General features: G+C 36.2%; 6 protein-coding genes across 6 annotated transcripts; 4 read left to right on the forward strand and 2 right to left on the reverse strand.

Moving 5' to 3' along the window:
* Positions 1-637: 637 nt before the first annotated feature.
* Positions 638-2879, forward strand: LOC124452148 (G2/mitotic-specific cyclin-B-like). The gene is made up of 7 exons (XM_047002737.1): positions 638-854; positions 925-1032; positions 1143-1427; positions 1647-1805; positions 1889-2125; positions 2241-2381; positions 2480-2879. The coding sequence occupies exons 1-7, from the start codon at positions 831-833 to the stop codon at positions 2687-2689; spliced, it is 1164 nt and encodes a 387-aa protein (XP_046858693.1). The 5' UTR covers positions 638-830; the 3' UTR covers positions 2690-2879.
* A 370-nt stretch (positions 2880-3249) lies between these two features.
* LOC124456373 (FERM domain-containing protein 5-like) lies at positions 3250-8868 on the forward strand. Its single transcript, XM_047006834.1, has 14 exons — positions 3250-3446; positions 4799-4903; positions 4974-5016; positions 5241-5364; positions 5560-5612; positions 5690-5763; positions 5845-5891; positions 6011-6098; positions 6212-6300; positions 6649-6712; positions 6782-6870; positions 7069-7155; positions 7663-7731; positions 8048-8868. Exons 1-14 carry the CDS (start codon positions 3354-3356, stop codon positions 8271-8273), a joined length of 1251 nt encoding a protein of 416 aa, XP_046862790.1. The 5' UTR covers positions 3250-3353; the 3' UTR covers positions 8274-8868.
* A 148-nt stretch (positions 8869-9016) lies between these two features.
* LOC124449212 (elongation factor 2-like) lies at positions 9017-14817 on the forward strand. The gene is made up of 15 exons (XM_047000157.1): positions 9017-9131; positions 9350-9370; positions 9682-9875; positions 9950-10131; positions 10212-10420; positions 10504-10737; positions 10809-10895; positions 10983-11171; positions 11451-11623; positions 11777-11915; positions 12470-12589; positions 12972-13224; positions 13520-13911; positions 14048-14180; positions 14508-14817. Exons 1-15 carry the CDS (start codon positions 9129-9131, stop codon positions 14699-14701), a joined length of 2523 nt encoding a protein of 840 aa, XP_046856113.1. The 5' UTR covers positions 9017-9128; the 3' UTR covers positions 14702-14817.
* A 355-nt stretch (positions 14818-15172) lies between these two features.
* LOC124449228 (putative protein disulfide-isomerase C1F5.02) lies at positions 15173-16749 on the reverse strand. The gene is made up of 4 exons (XM_047000170.1): positions 16500-16749; positions 16305-16401; positions 15806-15938; positions 15173-15735 (listed from the first exon to the last, which is right to left on the reverse strand). The coding sequence occupies exons 1-4, from the start codon at positions 16676-16678 to the stop codon at positions 15608-15610; spliced, it is 537 nt and encodes a 178-aa protein (XP_046856126.1). The 5' UTR covers positions 16679-16749; the 3' UTR covers positions 15173-15607.
* A 49-nt stretch (positions 16750-16798) lies between these two features.
* LOC124449220 (E3 ubiquitin-protein ligase TRIM71-like) lies at positions 16799-22411 on the forward strand. Its single transcript, XM_047000163.1, has 6 exons — positions 16799-17201; positions 17317-18015; positions 18086-18488; positions 18791-19076; positions 19271-19591; positions 19654-22411. Exons 2-6 carry the CDS (start codon positions 17408-17410, stop codon positions 20313-20315), a joined length of 2280 nt encoding a protein of 759 aa, XP_046856119.1. The 5' UTR covers positions 16799-17201; positions 17317-17407; the 3' UTR covers positions 20316-22411.
* Positions 20544-22635, reverse strand: LOC124433292 (neuronal acetylcholine receptor subunit alpha-7-like). The gene is made up of 5 exons (XM_046983053.1): positions 22609-22635; positions 22063-22172; positions 20948-21710; positions 20623-20787; positions 20544-20567 (listed from the first exon to the last, which is right to left on the reverse strand). Exons 1-5 carry the CDS (start codon positions 22633-22635, stop codon positions 20544-20546), a joined length of 1089 nt encoding a protein of 362 aa, XP_046839009.1.
* Positions 22636-23487: the final 852 nt, after the last annotated feature.

Genomic DNA, 23487 nt, shown 5'->3' on the forward strand with positions numbered 1-23487 from the left:
ACTTCTCTTTCAAGGCAGAAACAGTGACCTAGGCAGACCTGAAGTTGTTGAGGGCATAATGTAGAACGTCGAAAGACCTGAGCTTTTGTAGGGATATCAAGACCGTCTGGACTGCAGAGATGCTTTTAATTATTTCACTATAGCAGTCCTTCGTCGATTAAAGAAGTAACCCCCTTTCCCTACTTGTCTACGACAACAGCGTTATCTAAGCATTTTAAACAAAGTTGACTTGGGCCAGCCATTTCAATTGTTAACCAAACGCGTTCAGCGTTTTTGTGGATGAAATATTTTATGAATGCTTATAGAAATTCTTAAAACATGGAATATTTAACGTTTATGAACGTGGAAAACTTTTTTACTTTCTTTATTTGTGAATATTAATTGCACGGATTTACCATATATAAACTTGTTGCAATGGGGTTGAAATTCATCGCTTCACGTTTTTCATTTCTTTCAGTAACTAACAAATAAAATTTTGTCGTTGTTCACTCAGCTGTTCCCAACTACCACGAATCTCCGAGGAGTAGACTCCCTGTTCCCGTTTAGACAAAACTAATTTTAGCCGTTAATGTTATGTGACGACATCATGGAGCAACCAATAAGAGCACGAGTTGTAAGAAGTCTCAAATTCAAAAGCCTCGTGTAGTAACGCGATAATTGGTGACAATCGTAAACTACAAAATAGAGCCAAGTAATACAATAAGTGCTTTTAAAAACATTTTCTCTTTTGATTTCATAGACGAAATCTATCTTTTACTTTTCTAAAAAAATATTATCGCTTCAGTACTTCTTGGGAACTCATTTAGCGCTGAAAAAGGCATCGTTTTGAGATGGCGCAACGAAAATTTGGGAATGTGAGTAGGAATGTAGTCGAACTCGAATGTAAATTTAAGATAGCATTTTGATAATGAAATATTTTTCTAGCTTATTTCAACTGGACATGATGTTGGTTATAACCGAGAAAATTTAATAACTCGAGGGAAAGTTGGTGCACAACGTGTAACTAGAGCAACTCTTGGTGATATTGGCAATGTAGGTATATCAGATGAGGAAGCCAAAATCTACTGAAAGTACCATAAAGTCCACATAAACTTAGTTTGAAGAATATATTTTTTCACATCATGCTTGTTGCTTTTCGATAGGTTGTGACAAATGCCCAAAAAGAGTCCAACATACACACAAGGAAAACCTCACAGAAATCAAAAGGTGGCTTATCACAACTAACTCAAACAATACCTGAATTGAATGTCCGGCCTGAAGAAAGCACTCGAATTTTCCAGCCATTAGACATGGAAAATGCTGTTGATGAAGTGTCCAAAGCATTGGAAAACTGTAACATCATGGATATTGATGCCAATGATTATGAGAACCCACAACTTTGTGCTGAATATGCCAATGAAATCTACCATTACCTGCTGTCATATGAGGTTAATAAATACTTTGATTGTGTCTTAGCTCAATTTTTTGTGCTTGCAGACACAATAATACAATTGTTTGTTTAAATTTAACATGATAGAGCCTAATGGCATGTACAGTTTTTCATAAGTTGAATGCATTTGTTTCTTGAAACATGATGAGATGTTTTTTTGAGTTTGAAGATGTTTCCAGTACCTGTTTCAATAAATATGTGTTATTTCTTCATGTAGAAGCAATTTATTGTCCCTGACTACATGAAGACTCAAAAACATGTGAATGAGAGGATGAGATCAATTCTTGTTGATTGGCTCGTACAAGTCCATGAAAAATTCCGCTTACTTCAAGAAACCCTTTATCTTACTGTCTCGTACATTGACAGATATTTGGCTGTAAGTGTCCTTGTCAGTTCACACATAGAAAGTTTGGCAAGTGAAAACCTCCTTACTGTTAGGGTTATTCATTATGGTTTTAGAAAGTCTCTGTGCCTCGAAGTGAGCTCCAATTGGTGGGTGTCACTGCTATGCTTTTGGCTTCAAAGTTTGAAGAAATGTATGCTCCAGAAATTGCCGATTTTGTTTACATCACAGATCAGGCTTATGACAAACAGACCATAAGAGAAACCGAAGGTCAAATGTGCAACACTCTTGGTTATCAGTTGGGTGATCCCTTGTGTCTGCACTTTTTGAGAAGAAACTCAAAAGCAGCTTGTGTAAGTTTTCTGTGAGTGTATTGTAAGACCCTAAAGATATGTTTTTGCAACACATTATTGTATCATGAAATCTTCTTGATCACAGTACTTTTATTAACAGTTTATTGCAATTTAGGCCACTCCTGAGTCGCACACCATGGCAAAATATTTCATGGAACTAATGTTAGTTGATTACCAATGTGTAAAATTTACTCCTTCTAATCGTGCAGCCAGTGCGTTATGGCTTGCTTTGAAACTACTTTATCAACGAGACTGGGTAAGCATCAACAAAACTAGAAGTATAGCCATGTTCCCAACTTTAAGCAGCTGTTTATTACTAAATCATATTTTCTCATGTCTTTTTCCCAAATTTAGGATGCCACATTAGAATACTACAGCCATTACTCAGAAAAGGAGCTAAAGCCTTGTGCTTGCCGGATAGCACAACTTGTCATAAAAGCAAATCACAAAGACACAAAGCTTAATGCGGTTTCAAATAAATATGCAAGCCATAAATTGTTGAAGATAAGCCAAGCATCTTGCCTCAGATCTGACCAACTGTTTAAAATTGCTGGCCAATGGTGATAACTGCCTGACACTTTTAAGTCAGTAATAATTGAATCCTTTACTATATTTCTAATATCTAAGCATTTTAGTAGTATGTGATAGAATATAACAGTCTTTTTTTATAACTTGAACTGTCTGCCTAGAGTTCTGAACAATATGTGTTGTAAATAGTGATTGACTTTTGACATCATGATTTTAAGCATGCGAATTGCTTTTGCATTGTGTTTTTTGTGTGTAAGGGTTGAATTTTTGAGAAATCAAAATGTCGGCCATCATTTATGCATGTTTTCATCGAAGAATGGTGTACCCAACAGAGAGTACCCTTTGATGTACTTGTTTGTACGATGTCGCAATAACAGAATGTATTGGTGCAATATCGGTAAAATCTCAATAATACAGCCAGTCGATAACTTGAGCATTTTATAAATTGTTCAATACATTTCCCAAATAAGTAAAAACTGGTAATAAAAGGACGGACTTCTCGAGAGGGAAATTGAATTTCCTACGTGTAATCGGTCATTGGTATTCAAAAATTTTTGTGTAACCTCGGCAATATATTCAGGGGGCGAGGAATGTCACAGCCAATTTGTTACGTCACAAACAAGTTCCAACTGTTGTGGTGGTAGAAGACATAAAACGTAATAAAGTCGATGAATTCACGATTTTCCGAAAAGATTTCGAGATGAAACGTGTAGGAAGTAAAGGAGTTATTGCAGCTGATTGTTACTGCAAGATCAGATTGCTGGATGATTCAGAAATAACGTGCGAATTCAAGGTATTTTTCATGCATTGCTCGCTTTTATTGAGCAGTGTTATATCGGTGAGAATGAAAAACAGAAAAAGTTTATTAAGTTGGCGGGCGTATTCGTGGCATTTAATGATTTGAAAATTTCAATGAGAATGGTTATTGTGAGCGATAATAACTTATCATAAATGCGTTCGTTGTATTTCGATCAACTTTTATTGCTCTATCCCTCTTTATATGCTAAAATCTTAACATAAAAAATCTGTCATGTTGTTATAAATATAGAATGAATATTTATGCAACTTCTGCCTCGAGTTATCGTGATAAAATGCCTTCGATTCCATTCATCATCTACGCTTCTCGGCCTCTTCAACTTATTGTTATTGTAGAAAGCGATGAGGAAATCATATTAACTTTTTTTTAAGCCTTGTTGGCTTGTTTACTTCGTGTCGTGTACCGGATTATCACAGCGACGAAAGTATTTCCTCTTCAAAAGTACTTCGATCTTCAAGACCCTGCAAATTACTGTAGAGTCGTTGAAGTAAAAATTTTTTTGCTAAAAAATTACAACAATTTAGATTTTGTTAGTCGAACTGCTAACTGCTAGCTAGTCAGGTGTTAATTATAAACGAAATCTGAATGCAGAGGGGGAAACGTAATAAGTCCTTAGTCATCGAATTTTTCCTGCAAAACTTTTTTATTGTTTTCATTTTTACTTTCAAGTTCGTCATCCAATTCAACCGTCTAAGTGCTCAAATATATTGTATGTCATGTGTTTTACTTCTAGAAAGGATTAATAATAATCTTCCGTTGTACGTCGTCTGATAGAATTTTAACTTACCTATAGATAAAATCCTATATTATTTCACAAAAGCTTGGGATCCTGGCTTTTTAAAATGAAGTAAAATTAAATCCTGCTGGTTAGACAAGTGTTTAAGCCTTTTTATAAATGAAATCTGAGTGTAAAATTTGTAAGTATTTTTAATAAACAATTAAGCATTTTCTATGAATGGGTTATGTTGTCCTCCTTAAGTAGGCTTTTAATAAATATAAGATTGTTGAAGAACATGGACATCTGTCTTTAGTTGGCTATTGGATGGATGCATCCATCAAGTTTTATTTAATCAGTTTCTTTACCTAACTGCCATTATTTGCCTTGCAAAGATTTATCACTACACAACTTAAATTAAGTTTTCTTTTTCATGCAAATTGCATAACTGTCTTTATAAAGACTATATGTTTTTTGTTTAAGTTTTAGAAACTGTTCATGTTTGAGATATTGTTTTCAAAAAACCCACAAAAACATTTAATCAATATTTTTAAACAAGCGTGTAGTAAATTAATTAAATTCCAGTGATGGTTATGTTTATATTACTTCATAGAAAGACTCCACTGGTCAAGTGGTATTTGATCAGTGTTGCAAAGAACTTGATCTATTGGAGAAAGACTATTTTGGCTTAAGATATGTGGATGCTGACAAACAAAGAGTGCGTTGAAATGGGATCTTTATAATTTTCAACTCTCTATCCTTTCAACATGTATTTTCTTCTGTTTCAGCATTGGTTGGATTTCAACAAAAATCTCATTAAACAAATGAAATGTAAGGCAAATTTATAAACCTCTTTAGTTTGTCAAGTTTATTATTTGCAAGCAGTTAGTGGTGTAAAATTGAAAGATTGGTGTTTCTTTTGGTTTATGGGGAATCCAGTCACCAATGGTTATGGACATGTGGAGTAAAAAATAGAAAATTTTTAGAATGTAGAATGAGCTTGTTATTTTCAAGTATTTGTGATTAATTAAAAGATTTTGTTGGTTTTTTTTCAGCAAAACCACCATACACCCTTTTTTTCCGTGTAAAATTCTACCCACAAGATCCTGGAAAACTTGTGGAAGAAATAACAAGATATCATCTTTTTGTTCAAGTAAAACGTGATATACTCCATGGCAGGTCAATAATATAATTACATGCCAGTATTTCCTGTTTCAAACTGAGCAATTTAACCTGTGAGCAATGCTCTGCAAGGAACAGAAATTGGAACTCATGTTTCTCTTTTCTTAAATAGTGGTTCATTTTTACATCATCTCATTGGAAATAAGAATACAGTTTTGAAATCCATTATGATATCATTTCATGTTTTTGTAGGTTACTTTGTTCCTTTAATGATCTAGCTGATCTTGGAGGTTATATAGTTCAAGGTAATCTGCATGCCTTGTTGGAAGCAATGTTCCAAACCATCCTTAACTCACATAGTTTTATCGCAAACATGTTTCAGATGAGCTGGGAGATTATGATCCAGTCGAACATGGGGAAGGATATTTATCAGATGTTCGTGTTGTACCAAAGCAGGTTTGATCATTGTAGATATTTTTTGATTTCCTTTGTCCTATGCTGTATTTCGTGCAATTTTTTGAAATTGTACATTTCTAGAATGAAAAGCTGGAAGAAAAAATTGGTGAAAATCATAAACTTCTCAGGTTAGATAAATTCACTGTTTTTGTACCAGTAAACTTTACTAGTTTGTTTACAGTGTCTATTGGCTCTGTTGACCTTTCTACATAGCAAATTAAGACCACAGCTCTTACTCTTTTTGCAGTGGCAAAACACCAGCAGATTGTGAGAAAGAATTTCTTGAGAAAGTGAAACTATTAGAAATGTACGGCGTGGATCCCCATCCTTGCAAGGTATCAAAGAAAAATTTTTTGTCTTACTGACATTGGTATTCATTGCAACTTGCACATGTGTCGCGTGCTCAAAATGTTCACGTCAATTCATCGACATTTATGTATAATTTCAGGATCAAGAAGGAGTACAGTTATACTTGGGTCTTACACCGGAAGGAATTGCCATTATACGTGAAGCAAAGAAAGTTTCTGGTTTTCCATGGTATGTAAAAAACCTGGTGTAATTAAGGGCGGATTTTGGCTCGAATTCTAAATTTTAACAATTTGTTCTCCTTCTTCTTTCTCCTTTTTCATGTTCATTTTTTTTGTAATTTGTTAATTCGACGCTAATCTTTATCATACCGTTATGAAAAATGAATAGGGACTTTTTCATTATTAACCGTGCGACTATATTTCAATTGTGATGATAGTGAATATACAAAGTTTGTTTTATTAAAGCAGAACATAGCTTTTGGTTGATTTAAAATCTGAAAGAATAGATAAACATTTTTGAACAACTCTGGTCTCCAAAATTCGTCTTTAGTTACAAGCATGTGTGATTTCTTTTTAGGGTGGATGTGTTGAAAGTCTCTTACGATAGCAAGGTTTTTTACGTTCAAATTCTAAAAGAAGAGGTACGATTTGAACAATTTGTGTTCACGTAAAGCAGGAAACTTTTGACTAACCTTTTTGTTCTTTTTTAGGGTAAAGGGAGTTACGGATTTCGTCTTCCCGATCACGGAGCCTGCAAACATTTATGGAAATGTGCAATTGAGCATCACACATTTTATAGGTAAACCCTCTATGTCCCATATTTACTTGCACTGTAATCTTGTATTGCAAATAGTCGTCAATAATGAAATAAAAACAGTCTTGTTTTGTTTGGCTGACAAATCATGAGAACGTAGCGGAAAGTTTAAAATGTTTCAACATGGAAATGCGTAGATTCTTGCGTTGCTATCGTTAACGATTCTATGTGCTTTTTTTGTAGAAATGAAGTTAAACCAGGAAAAGTCCATCGATCTTCTGGTCTTTCTCCTCAAAGATTGTTCAAACGTCATTCAAAGTATCAGTATAGGTAAAGAATCATCTTTGCGCAAACCATACGATGTAATTCCATGTCAGTAAAAGTGTGGGGAAACTGGAATTATCTTTAAAATACGTGGGTGGGCTTAAACAAAAACATTGGAAAAATTTTTCAATGGTAGATTTCTTCGAATTCTGTCTGAAGCATGGTACTTTGAATAATTTACTCACACATCTTTTTATGACGATCAACAAAACATGTGTTTCGATTGTAATTTATGTCAAAAGTTTAAGAATTTCGACACGGCAGAGAATACGCAACAGCACGTTGAACATCATCTCAGGATATTGTTAATCTATTTTTGAACAGCATGATGGCTCTATCATCTAAAATTGGGTAATGGACAAATGGGAAAACTGTTGGACAATGATTAGATTTCTTTTTGGTATCGAGCATCACTCCACCATTTATGATAAACTGTGCCGCACTCTTTTTATGTACCTCTCACAGAATATGAACTATACGTGAAATATTTCTGTTTTGTTATTGTGATTACAGTGGTCCTACCCAAGATCAAGTGATTAAGGAAAGTCTTAGCATACAGCGTATCAGCACCGAAATAAAAAGGTAATTTTGTGTTTATCAGATGTTTAATCATGATCTTCGACACTTTGCGCGGGTTTCACGCTTTTGATTGACTGTAAAGTAGTAAAATCACACTACTAAAACGATTGGTTTCAACCCGGAACTATCGTTGCATGACTCTCTCTTGTCTTCGATGATGAAAACCGCTAAGATTAACGAAACGTCAGTCAACATCAACACCAACAGTCCTTCTCAGTACTCAACCAGCCTGGACGATTTACATCTGCAAATATGTGATAATCACACTACATTATTTTTACGTTATTCTTACTCATCATGTCCTTTGTCTTTTTATAAGGACGCCTAGCATTCGAATTGCAAGTAAACAGGACCTAGTGAAGAAGGCACCTGAGACCCCAGAAAATAGCAGTAGTGTAGAAACTGTTCCTAGTGCTGAGAGCCCAAGTAACACCACACCGGCTCCTGATCCGTTAAAGAGTTTGAAACTGAGCATATTCCAGAAGTACCGCATGATGATCATAGTACTTCGGTGCATGACATTGATGAAGTGGATACACAAGTGAATGGGAAGAATGGCACAGTAAAGGATGTTGATGCAATGATCGAAACTCCAAATCCTGAAAGCGGGAACAGAGCTGGTCTTACTTTATTGTTTGTGTTGTTATTACTAGCCCTTTTAATCATTCCAATAGCTGTTGTGTTTCAAAGTTACAAGGAAGGGGTTGTGTCATCAAAGACCTTTCAGAGCTTTGCCGCCTGGCTTGGGTCTGTTACTGGAATCTAAAACTTCGATATTAGCGACCATTTGATATGTGACGTCGTCCGATTTGACGTTGGTGTATCAGTTAAAACAGTGAGCAATATTATATTTATAACATAGTATTCTTTCACTTGTAATAATCGATTTAATTAGTTGCAATACATTTTATTTTTTTTCCTTGTAATTATGGTAAGTAATTCTAAATGAAGAAAATTCCACACTTTTGATGTGGTGGTAACCATAAGGATGTACCTAATATCGTTCAATGCTTCGGTTTTAACTATATGTAAACCGTGGATTTACCAGTATGATTGCTTAGGTTATTTACACTTCAGTATCATTGTATAACTTTCATAGTGTCAAGTTTTTATCCCAAATAAATGGAAAAAAGCAACTAACATTTGTGTTGCCTATTTTTTCATCGTTTGTTGTTATTCCGTGAATATGACTGACATATTGCGTCGTGTCCGGGAGACAAAGATTAAGATGAGATGCATGTCGATTTTGCGAACTGTCAACGTGGGAGATGCATGACAATACTCTCGGCACCATTCTTCCGGATTTTATGTGCGGCTGGACATTTGAGTGTTCTCTTCAATTCCTAGCCGTCTTAGGCACTTTGTAATTATAAAGGCGGCCAACTAAACCAAGATAAAAAATGGTAAAGTTTGACATCATTGCCCAATCTATTGCCATCTGGCATTATTCATGTGTTATGTTTGATTTTACAAGTTTTAGTGGTTAATTTTTCTATAAATACGTTATAAACTCGAATATTTCTGTGGAGTATATTTTGTTTGTTATAGCATTTTAATAATCCACTATTAAAAATCATGTCATTGCCGGCAATGCGTTACAGCATTTTCTTTTCTTTTATAGGTGAACTTTACAGTTGACCAGGTGAGCAGATTTTTGCATAACAATTTTTAAATCTGTATTTGCCATTGAATATTATTCATAGTATAACTTATGAGTATAATATACATGAGTAACAAAACTTTGTGCCTTAGAAATATTTAGGGGTTTTATCTCATATATCAGCAACTCGTAAAAATATCTCTTTAAAAGATTCAATGAGTGTCAAAAATTTATATTATAAAATATAAATCTCAGCCTTTCAGTCAACCCTTATTTATACAGTGCAGCTATGCACTTTGCATTTGATCTCTGGGAATGAACTTTTCCCTAATCAATTGACTGTGTCCCTTCAGATCCGTTCAATTATGGACAAGAAAGCCAACATCAGAAACATGTCTGTCATTGCTCATGTGGATCATGGCAAATCAACATTGACTGACTCTCTTGTCAGTAAGGCTGGTATCATAGCATCTCAGAAAGCTGGTGAAGCTAGGTTCACTGATACACGTAAAGATGAACAAGAACGTTGCATCACAATTAAATCCACGTAAGTACAGGTTTATCATGGATGTGTAAAATGTGATTGTAGAGCATAAGCTCACCAGATGGTTTTTATCACAGGGCCATCTCCATGTACTATGAGCTAAGTGAAAAGGACATGGATTATATTGAACAAGAAAAGGATGGTAATGGCTTCTTGATCAACCTCATCGATTCTCCAGGTCATGTTGATTTCTCATCTGAGGTAACAGCCGCACTTCGTGTCACTGATGGTGCTTTGGTTGTTGTGGATTGTGTCAGTGGTATGTAGATTTGAACTTGAAAATGTATCTTTGAAACTTGATTCATGATAAAACTAAGAACAAATTTCATACTTTCGAAGGTGTGTGTGTTCAGACGGAGACTGTGCTGCGTCAGGCTATTGCAGAAAGAATCAAGCCAGTCTTGTTTATGAATAAAATGGACCGTGCCCTGCTTGAGTTGCAGTTGGAACAAGAAGATCTTTACCAGACCTTCCAGCGTATTGTTGAAAGTGTCAATGTCATCATTGCAACTTACAGTACAGAGGATGGACCAATGGGAAATATCCAGGTATAAAAATAACCAATCACTTAGAGATGTTACGTATATGTTGAGGAATGCGGGAGGAATATGAATTTTTTTTTTCGTTGAAGGTTGATCCAACCAAAGGAACTGTTGGTTTTGGATCAGGTCTTCATGGCTGGGCTTTCACTATGAAGCAGTTTGCTGAGTTTTATTCTGCCAAGTTCAAGATAGAACCAGCAAAACTAATGAAGCGTCTCTGGGGAGATCAATTCTACAATGCCAAGGACAGAAAATGGTCCAAGTCTTATTCTGAAGGATATGTACGTGGTTTCAATCAGTTTATCTTGGATCCAATATACAAGGTTTTTACGCTTCTTGTTTTTCGCTCGCCGTTATGACAAGTCACTTGTAATAACTTGATCAAATTGTTTAGGTGTTTGATGCAATTATGAATTTCAAAAAGGAAGAGACCACAAAACTTCTGGAGAAGTTGAATGTGAAATTAGGAGGCGATGACAAGGTTTGATTGTGTGGGATTTTCGCATATGATTCATTTCATTGTTGAAGTTTTGAAGAGTTGCATGTTCTATGTTTATTGCATCGGTAGGATAAAGAGGGCAAACCATTGTTGAAAGCTGTGATGAGAACATGGCTGCAAGCTGGTGAAGCATTGCTTCAGATGATCACAATTCACTTGCCTTCACCTATTACCGCACAGAAGTATCGTATGGAAATGTTGTATGAAGGACCTCACGATGATCCTGTTGCCCTTGGCATCAAGAACTGCGATCCCAAGGTGAGAAACAATTGCACATTTTTTGATGCATTGTAGTGGGTTCAACTTGTTTTTTAACAAACAACAAACAAACAACATTTGTATACCGGCCAGTATTAATTAATGAAATATCTCGCCATATCTCTTGTTATACCCATCGCCTTCATATCACTGTTCAGCATCCGTCCATCTCTTTTCAGTCTACCTATGGACTCCATCAACATTCATATGCAACGTTCTACGAATTTCAGCACAAATTTTCGTTTTAATGTAATGAAATATTTTTCTTTGTTTTTTTAGGCACCACTATGTATGTATGTGTCAAAAATGGTGCCAACCAATGACAAAGGTCGTTTTTATGCCTTTGGTCGAGTCTTCTCTGGTATTGTGTCGACAGGACAAAAGGTGCGCATCATGGGACCAAACTATGTGCCTGGAAAGAAAGAAGATTTGTACAACAAGCCCATTCAGCGGTAAGATGACAAATTCTTTATCACATACGTACGTACTATTCATTTGCATCAAAATTTTGCATGACAGAAACTTCTGTCTTTGTTGATTTAATAGCAATGATGGCATTGATGAAGTAATATTGAGTTGACAAATGCTTGTCTCTACATCTTTAGAACAATCTTGATGATGGGTCGATATATTGAGCCCATTGAAGATGTACCATGTGGCAACATTGTTGGCCTTGTTGGTGTTGATCAATACTTGGTGAAGACTGGTACGATCACAACATATGAAAATGCCCACAATTTAAAGGTATGGGGAGGTTAGCCCACTGAATTTCCCTGACTGATATACATATGGGGCAGTGTGCGAATTAGTTCAGAAAAAACGATGTGCAATTTTTTTGACAAAAGTGTTTCTTTACAGGCATAATCAAATCGATATTACGTTAATTATTATATAGCGCTAATTGATAAATTAATATTTTTAAACGTGAACAAATTCATATGATTTACGACAGTGTTTTTCGTTAGAACTGCCGATTTTTGCACATCGTTTTGAAAAAGTGACGTGCAATGGTTTTCATTTTAGCTAAAACGATGTGCAAATTGCACATTGCACACCGTTAATTCACACACTGATATGGGGAATTTATATGATGTATAGAGTGACCATGGTATCTAGTTACTGGGATATATTATCACTATTATGACTCAAAGGAATTTTTTGTGACTAAAATGTAAATGCAATGTGCATATTGAACGATAAATGAATAGTGACATCATGGAGTCTTCATAATTGGACAATGTTGGTTGTACGTATGTATAGTGTTTATTGAAACAAACATTGATACTTGTTGCCATTAGGTGATGAAGTTCAGCGTATCTCCTGTTGTCCGTGTTGCTGTTGAACCTAAGAATCCTGCTGAATTGCCCAAACTTGTTGAGGGTTTGAAAAGATTGGCGAAATCTGATCCTATGGTCCAAGTATGTTACATACATATACACTTGTTGACAGTTAGAAATTCGTAATGTAGTCGTTTTGTAAAATTAATTGTACACCAATTACTGGATATGTTGGTTATGTTAGTTTATAAGTGTTTGATTGTCATAGGCTTGTTATTTATGACAAAATTGTCCATTGAAATGTTCCTTTCATGTGTGGGGTAGCAAACCCCTTCAAAATGTGTGGTCACTTGATGCACTATTGTCATTGCTTGTTCAAGAAAAAACCTTGTTTAACCTGATATTCTAAATTGTGTTCAATTAAATATACTCCTTGAGCAAGGTGAAAAGTACTTTGATTTTTAAAACATAACGATAGTAAGGTGAAAATTTGGCGGAAGTTTATCTGCCCAATCTTTTGCAGTGCCTAATTGAGGAAAGCGGAGAACATATTGTTGCTGGGGCTGGTGAATTGCATCTTGAGATTTGTTTAAAAGATTTGGAAGAAGATCATGCTGGTATTCCATTGAAGAAGTCCGACCCTGTTGTCTCGTATCGTGAGACTGTGACGGCTGAATCAAGCCAAGTTTGTTTATCAAAATCTCCCAACAAACACAACAGATTGTTTATGAAAGCTGCACCGTTGCCTGATGGTCTTCCAGAAGATATTGACAAAGGTTCGTGTTCTGCGTGTTTTTTTTGTTGGAAAAGTATATTTTGAAATCGTTCGTTAACGCTCTTGCAACTTTTTCTGGACTCAGTTTGAATTCCTGTCATTGTTTGTACGCTGAATGCGATATTTGATAAAGTTTATCTTTGTCATAAACGTAGGAAGTGGTGCCCATTGCTTGTGAGAATTATTTTTCTCGATGCAACTTTAACCATATTAACTTTGATAAAATTCGTTGTTGATATTGTATTTGCAAAATTGAGAATTACGTAATGTTTTCTTCGGTCTTTTGTGTCAACCAGGCGATGTTTACCCAACTCAGGATATGAAGGCTCGCGCGCGATATTTGGCTGAGAAGTACGATTTTGACCTTTCCGAAGCCCGTAAGATCTGGTGCTTTGGTCCCGAGACCAGTGGTCCCAACATGGTCATCGACGTCTCCAAGGGAGTACAGTACTTGAACGAGATCAAGGACAGTGTGATTGGCGGTTTCCAGTGGGCCTCAAAGGAAGGACCTCTGTGCGAAGAGAATTTGCGTGGTGTACGATTTAATATTCATGACGTTACTCTTCATGCTGACGCTATTCATCGCGGTGCTGGTCAGATCATGCCCACGGCCAGACGTTGCATTTATGCGTGCGTATTGACTGCTTCACCGGGTCTTCTTGAGCCCGTGTACTTGTGCGAGATTCAGGTTTGAATTTCCGTATTCATTATTGTTATCGACTTGAGGGGTGTTATTGCATTCCTTGATAATACACTACGATCTTGAGTGCACGATCTACTTTTTGCAAACTTTTTGAATTTGGCCTTATTTCCTGATATTTTAGTGTCCTGAAAATGCTGTGGGTGGAATTTATGGCGTGTTGAATAGGCGCCGCGGTCATGTATTCGAAGAAAATCAAGTTGCTGGCACTCCTATGTTTGTTGTAAAGTCATACCTACCTGTCAACGAGTCGTTTGGTGAGTTATGATTTTACAGAGTTTTAACTGCAGTATTATGGTGTGGGGGGCAAAAATTCACACACAACGGACATACTTATTCGTAAACAGATGCACGTGAACATTTAATATGTAGATACATATATAATGGTCATTAGCTTAGCCAGTACCTACTTCTGATAAGTGAATATTTTGTTATTCATTCACATATATCGGTTACAGAACATATTTGACAAACTCTAAAAATTTTACTTCTTATGTTACGTACATAAGAAGTGTGGCGTTCGACCTACCTGTGTTAGATTAAGAATCAGTGATATGTTATAATCATGTTTTTTACTATTTCAGGATTTACTGCCGACCTTCGTTCGAACACTGGTGGCCAGGCCTTCCCGCAATGCGTGTTTGATCACTGGCAGACTTTGCCCGGGGATATTGGGGATCCAAGTTCGAGACCTGGTAAGGTTGTAGCAGAAACAAGAAAGAGAAAAGGTTTGAGTGAAGGGATCCCTTCATTGGATAAGTATCTGGACAAATTGTAAAGCAATTTAGCAATTTGTGTGTATTATCCTACTTAAATAATAAATTTTATAGAATTTGGATGTCAACATACACAATACCTTTACTGTACTACTCTATATAAAATACTTAAAAGCAAGTTTTGTGTGATCTTGTGATTTTGCAGGCATGAAATTATTCTTATACCGACAGTTTTTTCATTAAAGCTAAGTTAGGCTTTATCTTTCAAGTCCCAAGTGCATCTTCGTTCAAAACTTCACAAAACAATTTAGTATAAATTATGTCATCATTGACGAACATTAAACATGCTAGTTTTTAGTGGACTTAGTATGGAAATCTTTATATTCCTGTTGTGAACAGTTAGTTAAGGTTTGTCTTCATATTGGAAGAGCGCAAATGGCGAATTTGCTCAAGGCATCACTTACAATTCTTTTATAAAATTCCGTACAAAGCATCATGATGCCAGATTCATATTTATAAAATGATACGACTGCTCTGGGTTGTTCTGTTGGCCTTTTCCTATTCTTGTGAACGTCATACAATTTGCATTATATATAGATATTGTAGCTAAGCTATTTCGCCATTCCATTCTTTTCCGTAGCTATTGCATTGAAATATTCACATTTACAAATTTTAGGTTTTAAGCCATCATCTTTATAGTGAACTCTCAGAACTTAATAAAACACAAAAAATAAAACATTCATTAAAAATTACTTTATTTCCCAGTTCCCCATTTATTGTGCTTGCACTTGTGCTTCCATCTATAAAACTGATCTTTTCCGTATACAAATCATAGGATATCTTCTCTTTATCTCATTGTGTTAAGTAAAATGGCGTGCACTGAAACTGACACAGATTTTAAGTTGAATTTAAGCAACACTTCTGAACTTGATTAGTGTATTTTCGTGTGACCGTCATTCTTCGTTTTTTCACGATTTTTGTAAGACATATTTCATGAAATCTTTCGCCATGCACACTTGCGTGTCCTTGATTTGTGTACCGATGAATTTCGCTTTTCCGTTATTCGCGATTTCTTCGATGTACTTGACGATAGCCTCTGTTGGGTGGCAGGCAATAGAATTATTGAGAAGGCTGCCTTCTAGTGACGTTCAACCTTAGCTACTAACCTGGAGTTCTTTCTCCTTTGTATTGATCGAATTTCTTTCCTCTTTTAAAAACATAAATAGTTGGGTATCCCTGAATGCCATGTGCTGTACATATAGGATTGCTTTCTCCTTTATAGCCCATGTCGCATTGGATCTAAAAATCAAAGATCTTCACTAAGTTCACTTTACATACTTTAATAACAGTTAAAACCTCGATTCGTTCCCGTTGATAAACTTCTGTTTTAGTAGAGGATTTGTAACAGTGTAAACGGGTTGTAATTTGTTACCCATCTTTTTACTTGTTTTGTACATACAACTCATTATCATCGTTTTTTCATATTCCATTTATCTTTAGATTTACAAAAATTATATTTTACATTTTACACACACGCCTTCGTGGAAACCAGCTTTTGATGACGATACCAGCTTTGGTAAATAAAGCTTTCATTCAACAGAGCAAACAAAAACAAGAAACATACGTCTGCCATTATAAGTACCGAAATATCTAGTTCCAAGTTACCTTTATCATGTGTACTTTCTCTTTTAAATTACCATTAGTGGAAATGCGTTCCGCTGCTTTCTCGAAGATGGGAGCAAAATTTACACAGTGCGGACACCTAGATAAGGAAGAACATCAGGATTTGTAAATTACTTGCACATTTAGCTTTTGCTCCTTACGACACAAAACTGATTCCCTATGAAGGAATATCAATACCATGATGCAAAAAAGTCGACCATAGCAACTTCGACGTTGGATAAATCTTGTTTCAGTTCCTCCTCGGAGGCAAACTCTTTCACGACTTTCGCTTGTGATTGCCATATTTGAATGAAATAAACGGATGACAGCAGGAGGAGATGAAGTAAGGCCATATTTGTGCTTCTATAATATATCATTCATATAACATGTAGGGGACTTGAATTGGATAAGGTTCTTCATTGCAGGTGTGGCTGTTCTTTAAGCACGCTCGCTCAAGCGATCAATTATTGATAATTGATCACCTGATTCTTGTTGATTGAAGTGTGGATCCATCTCAGATCTTCGACTGTCTTCGCGTCATGATCCGATTCACAGAGATTTTGAACGCAAATTGCACTCGCATTCTATTTCAACACAACAACCATCAACATTTATCTTTGAACTTTCAAGAGCTATATCGTTCATAAAACAGGTTCTTTTCTGGTGGTTTTGTACAAGGCTTTGTTTTGCTAGTTTTGAAAATAAGAATGAATCTCACCTGTTGTCCACCATTATCTCTTTAACAAATCAAACGTATATTTGGAGTAATCTGTAAATGTTGAATTGGTAAAACTGAAGTTTTTTGACGTGTTCACTGACGACTGTTAGAGGAAGAAAGCAGGATTTAGTTACATCCTGGTGTTTTTAATTTGAATGGAACAATTTGTTGCATTTTCTCAGGTTTGAAAACTAACAGTGGAATGATTTGAAGAAGCCTTTAAACAAGACTAACTTACGTAGAGCAAATAGTTCAGTTGGTTTTCTGTCCTTTCTAAAAGATCAACTCTTTTCTCAGTTTTCAGAATACAAGGAAGCTTGTTCGACAAAATAGTATGACCAACGCTTGATCAAGATATACGAAGAACCACAATCAGCCATCATCATCAATGTCAACAATGTCGTCGACAAACGAAGAAAAGGCTATTTACGTTTTGGAACAGTTGAACGAACAACTTCTTTGCGCCGTGTGCATGGAGAAGTACAGCGAGCCAAAATTACTCGACTGTCATCATACTTTCTGCCTGAAGTGTTTACAACGTATCATCAACAACTGCGCATCTCCGTATATAAGATGTCCCTCGTGCCGACATGAGACTGAGATCCCTCGTGAAGGCGTCCAACATCTTCCCACTAATTTCTTTGTAAATAATATACTCGATTATTTGTCTCTCGATGGAGATGCACTCGAGATGCTAAAAGTGGAGAGGAAATGCGAGTCGTGCCACGATCACGAATTTGCTGACGCGGCGACATCTAAGTGTGTTGACTGCTCGAAAGTTTTATGTGGTTCATGCGTTGCCGATCACAAACGAGCCCGCGCTACGTTGGACCACAGGGTGATCGCATTAGAGACGGACTACAATAAGCAAGAACTGGATCGTTACAGCATCAGCTTTTGTAAGACGCATACTCGAAACGTCATTAAGTATTACTGTATCACGTGTGACATGACCGTATGTCGAGTGTGTACAATCTTGGAGCATCGAGACCACAGGTATGCTGTCGTGTATCATACATGGTTCTGAAAAGAAATGATTTATAAGTCTTGATATCTTTTCGTATAGATATGTGTATCCAAAAGAGGCGTTGCCTGAACAAAAGGAGGAAATATCCAAGCTTCTCGTGAAAACCAAGGGGAAAATCCCCGAGCTGAAGAATGCACTGGAACTTGTGAATGAAATGTCCGCAAAGCTGTCAGAATGTCGAGCCACCATCGTGGAAGAGATAAGACGAAACTTTGAAGATCGCGCTGCAGCTTTAAAAGAGGCAGAGAACGGGTTGTTGAAAAAGCTTGATCTAATTTATGATCGCAAACAAAAGGTGCTGGGTCTTCAAAAGGACGGTCTGGAGTTGGAGCTTGGAAAGATCTCGGGCTGTTGTCAGTTTGCAGAAAATGTCATCAAATATGAAAACGAAGTGGAGATTTTGACCATCAAAAATAAATTGAAAAATCTCTGCGACATTAAGGTATCGAGAAATTGTTTTAATTGATTTTTTGCATTTGAAGTATGGTATTGGTCATAGCAAAACCAGATTGTTGACAGTAGATGGTACTCAAATCATTTTGTATCATTATCCAATTTTTGTTTTGATAAACTGCTGCTCTTTAGCACTTTAATATGCAAGAATACGTCAGTAAAACACATAATATGATTTTTTGCCTGCCTTCCTTCAGCATAAAAGACCATATGAAATTTCTGATTCAGTCTAATGCAATTTCTAATATATTAATCTCATTTTAATAATCATTCCATGCTGTCTTTTTAAAGGTGAAGTTAGATCCTGAAGAAGATGACACAATCCAGTATACTGCAGACCCAGACTACCATCGCACTATCACCCAGTCCCTGGGTTTCATTAATGCCAGCAGCACGTTCGCGTCTTTATCCTTTGCTGTGGGTGATGGGATATTTACTGGTAGAGTCAAGGTGGAGGCAAATTTTCAGGTGATCACGAAAGATCGCCATGGAAACAGAAGCGAAGGGGGTGACAAACTAAACGTTGTCATAAGACAATCTGATGGCGCTTTCTTGAAATGCAAAGTAGTCGACCAAGGTATGAATGAAATATATAACATAATACTTATAAATAACATCCACAGCCATTATAGTTTTCCTGAAGCTTGTTGTTGTGCACCAAAGAGCACTAATGTTGTGTAAGAAACTATTTTTCATAATTGAAAATCTTGAGCTCAAACCAAAACATTGTTTTGTCAATTCTTGGATTCAATTATGACATTTGCTCCGCAGACAACGGGACATACTTTATCAGCTACACTCCAGAGATTAACGGAAAACACGAGATATCAGTGACAATACAAGACAAGCCAATCAAAGACAGCCCTTTTAACGTCCTCGTGATAAATAGACGCGAGTACAACGAGGTTGGCTCTACCCTGATGAGATTTGGTCAATACGGGAGTAAAAAAAAGGAATTCAAGTCTCCCTTCGGTGTAGCGTGCGACCAGCACGGTCATATTTATGTTGCAGACAGCTATAATCACAGAGTGCAAGTGTTCGGGACTAAAGGAGAATTCGTGAACTTTTTCGGAGGACATGGAGAAAGAAAAGGTTTGTAAACGTTACTGTCAGCGGCTTTTACAAAAATCAACCTGTATGAAATTTTTTCCTAGGTGAGTTTAATTGTCCTACTGATGTCGTCGTGGATTCTGCTGACCGCGTGATCGTATGCGACAATGGCAACAATCGCATTCAGATTCTTACACAGAGCGGTGGGTTCATTGGAAAGTTTGGCCGCGAGGGAGGGGGGAACGGGCAGTTCAAATCTCCTTGGGGTGTTGCCGTAAATGAAGCTAATCAGATACTAGTCGCAGACATGGAAAATCACAGAATACAGATTTTTAATCCAGATGGAAAATTTCTTTTAAAGTTTGGTTTATTTGGTGAGAAGAATGGTCAGTTTAATTCACCTTGCTATGTTCTTGTGCATAAAGAAAGCAGTAATATTATTGTGGCCGATTCGAAGAACCATCGTTTACAGTTCTTTGATAAAAGCGGTCGCTTTAGAAGGAAGATGGGCACGCAGGGAAGTCGTGAACTTCAATTCACTCATCCCAGAGGTTTAGCCATTGACGTCTGTGGTCATTTGGTTGTCGCTGATATGGGCAATCATCGATTACAGATTTTGACGCTGGATGGGAAGCTGGTGAAAACTATTGGCTCAGAAGGGAGTGGTGATGGTCAGCTGTCTTTCCCCGAGAGTGTTGCAGTAACTCCAAACACTGGGTATATTGTCGTATCGGATCTGAGCAATAACCGCATTCAAGTGTTTTGAGCCTCATCTTTCACTGTCTTATGGTTTTATGAAAAACATGACAAGATATATGCAGGCACGAAATATGCTAGTGAAGCATCAGTCAAATGCAATTAAAATCACAAAGTTTTCAGACATTTTTTAGATGAAGAGAATGACTAAAAGATACAACATTAGGAACGAACAAAAGACTTGAGGAATGTAAAAGATTTTTTAAAATTCTATAAGATCAGATTGATTAAAATGAATTTAATCAAAACGAGGCAATATAGGCTACAAATGCAACACAAATCAGAAGGAAAAAGTGGAAGAAAAAACGATCAAATACTCGCATTGTGAACTGCCAATCAGCTTCGAGTTCGCTCGTACGACATTGCTCATTAAAATGCGTTGTAATTTTTTGAAGCTCCTGTACGATTTTATCATCTTCAAGCTGTTTCCATTTGCTCATCATGCTTCCTAGAGAAACTTGTTGAAGGTCATTGCTTGTGATCTAAAACGAAAGGGATTGTCGTGTAACATTTTAATTAGGTTGAGTAAAACGCATCTTGATTCATAAAGCATTTAATTTTTTACGATTTGAAATATGTGTTTTGGTATTTTATTAAATTTGATCCAAATTCCATTGGAGAGGAAAGAAAAAAATCCGGTACCTGACGCTCAGCGATCGTTGTATTTCCAAAATTAACGGCTGCACTATTTGTGGAGAAATTCTTGGGACTTTTAACGCACAAAACGCGTGCAATAAAATCTCGGATCACCGCCAGATTACGGGGCACTGGATCAGAGTACGGACCGTGATTTAGACGCAGTATGATAGCAGTTGCCAAAAGTGAAAGTACCGTGTGGACTTGGATGCAGTTAAAAAACTGGGTCAGCATTGGTGTGACGTCGGAAGTGACCGGCGTCCTCTCGTTTACGATAAGCATGAACACGAATAGACCAAGCATAACTGATGTCACCAGTGATACCCTTTCACCAGACTCTGCAGGAAATAAAAACGAGATACAAGACAAAAGTGAAAGCAAAATTGACGGGATGATTATCGTTGTTACGTAATATGACGGTTTTCTTCGAAATTCAAACGTATAAGTTATGTCGTGGAATGGAAATTTGCAGCACGTGTAATTAACGGTGTTACGTATAGCATTCACAGATTTATACTCCCAAACAGAATTTGCCTCGAAGTTGCTCAAATCGATGTTATTGGTGTGCATTTGTAAATCCAAATCCTCGCTGTCGTATGCCCAGAAGCCAATTTTCAGCTCGCATTTTTGAGTATCAAACGGAAAATATCTGATGTTGATTGGACACACTGATGATAAGATGAGAGGACATACTAAACGGACGTAACCGTCAGAACGTATCTTGATTTGATAATTTAAGTCGAACATCACTCCACCATTTTCGTCGGCGCTAGAATAAAAAAAGAATTCGTCATCTAACTGCATGCACATGCGCCGAAAAATATCTGAAAAGGCCAGAAATGCCAAAATTTTCATGCGAAACTAAGACACGTGTGATTTTGAGGAAAAGTCTGATATACCTGGAGAAGAAGTTCATTTTAATTATAAGAAAGAGAAAAAGGCAGAAAAACTTAATAAAATAATTCATGTTCTACTATCTCGGCAGTAGAATCAGGATGGAGATTAGGACTGTAGACGTTTATTTTATGAATCATAAGATTTTTAAATAGCAAATGTAAATTGGAGTAAAGAAGATTCTCTAAGCCGAGCCAGGTAGGCTATCTCATCTGCATCAGACTTACTTATTATAAAGTGTCAAGTCAGGTATCCATACTTTAGAAGGGCTGACGTAAATGTGCTTATACCCTCCATACTCGCTTGAATTCCACTTTAAAGCGACATCTTTCCAATACTGTAACAAGAAGTGTCAAAAACATGTTTTATATAAGTAGTTTAAGTTTAAATTTTTTACGTTGCCTTTTAAAGTGATCTCGATTTTCGTTTGAGAAAGAAAGTGGAACAGAGTATAAATTAATATTCTATTCTCTCTTATAATGGCTTTGAAATGAAGTGAAACAGATTATTCGTGTTGTATATTGTTATGTCAAATGTTAAAAAAAAAACAGATTAGCAATCACATTGCTCACTTGATATTGTATTATGATATATTTACAATTAAATGCATAATGTACCGTGCGTGTCCAAATCAAGGATCTAGCGACTTGGCTTGGCTCGTCCTGAAGATAAAATTGCGCATGGCTTTAAGACTTTGTATTGTCTCATAAAATTCAAATTCAGTGGGCTTCTTCAATCAAACTTTCCAAAGTAAGTTATGTATAAATACTCACCAAAGCTTGCAGTTGTTTGTAAGACATTGAAAACCAAACTTTCAGGGGACTAAAGTCGTTTTTAGAGGGCCTCGCATCACGATTGTAATGTTGCAACAAATCTTTAATTAGTCTTGCTTTTTCGTCTTTTCCAGCATCTGCATTTACTAATGTCAAAGCAAAATTCTTACTACTATATAAGTTTAATATACATAGATACTAGAAACAAATTGAATAAATCATTCAACTTTTCTTCCTAAAACTACTTTACTGATGCCAGTGAGATAAACGGGAAAACTTGACTATTTCGTTTACTTTTATATGGCAACCAGAAGATAAGAGTTGTAAGCAGAGTATTTTCCACTAGCATTTTGCTGAAATGAATTCTTCAAGTTTCTTCACCAAATCAATGTGCACTTACTACTATTTTTACGAAGGTTACTGAATTAAGAAAGTATAGCGTTAAAAACAACATTAATAATCCAAATGTCAAATTGTTCATTTTTAATAAAATTTGTGACATCGTATTAATTTAACACTAACATCAAATCCTCATTAAAACAAAGCAGCTGAGATCACAATCACGCAAGGGTTGATAGTGGACTTTAATTGATAGAATGCTGCGCATGCATGGTCGAAAAAAATTGTCAAAGATCGTAAAAACGTGATATCATTGACATTGCTATACATTTATGTTGAAAAGAGTTCAAATTTTGCTGCATTTTTATAAAATATTTATGAATGTATATAGGATGGATAACTCAAATAAATTTCATACTGTCAGATAATTAAAAATCCTTAAAACAATTTCTGCCGTTTGTTAGTTTAATAAAACTCAACAACTGCGTCACTCGGCACCACTCTTAATAAACAGATGGTGCTCAACTTTACCAAAAATAT

The sequence above is a fragment of the Xenia sp. Carnegie-2017 genome, unplaced genomic scaffold, assembly GCF_021976095.1.
Source record: "Xenia sp. Carnegie-2017 unplaced genomic scaffold, XeniaSp_v1 HiC_scaffold_13, whole genome shotgun sequence".
Classification (NCBI taxonomy): Eukaryota; Metazoa; Cnidaria; class Anthozoa; order Malacalcyonacea; family Xeniidae; genus Xenia; species Xenia sp. Carnegie-2017.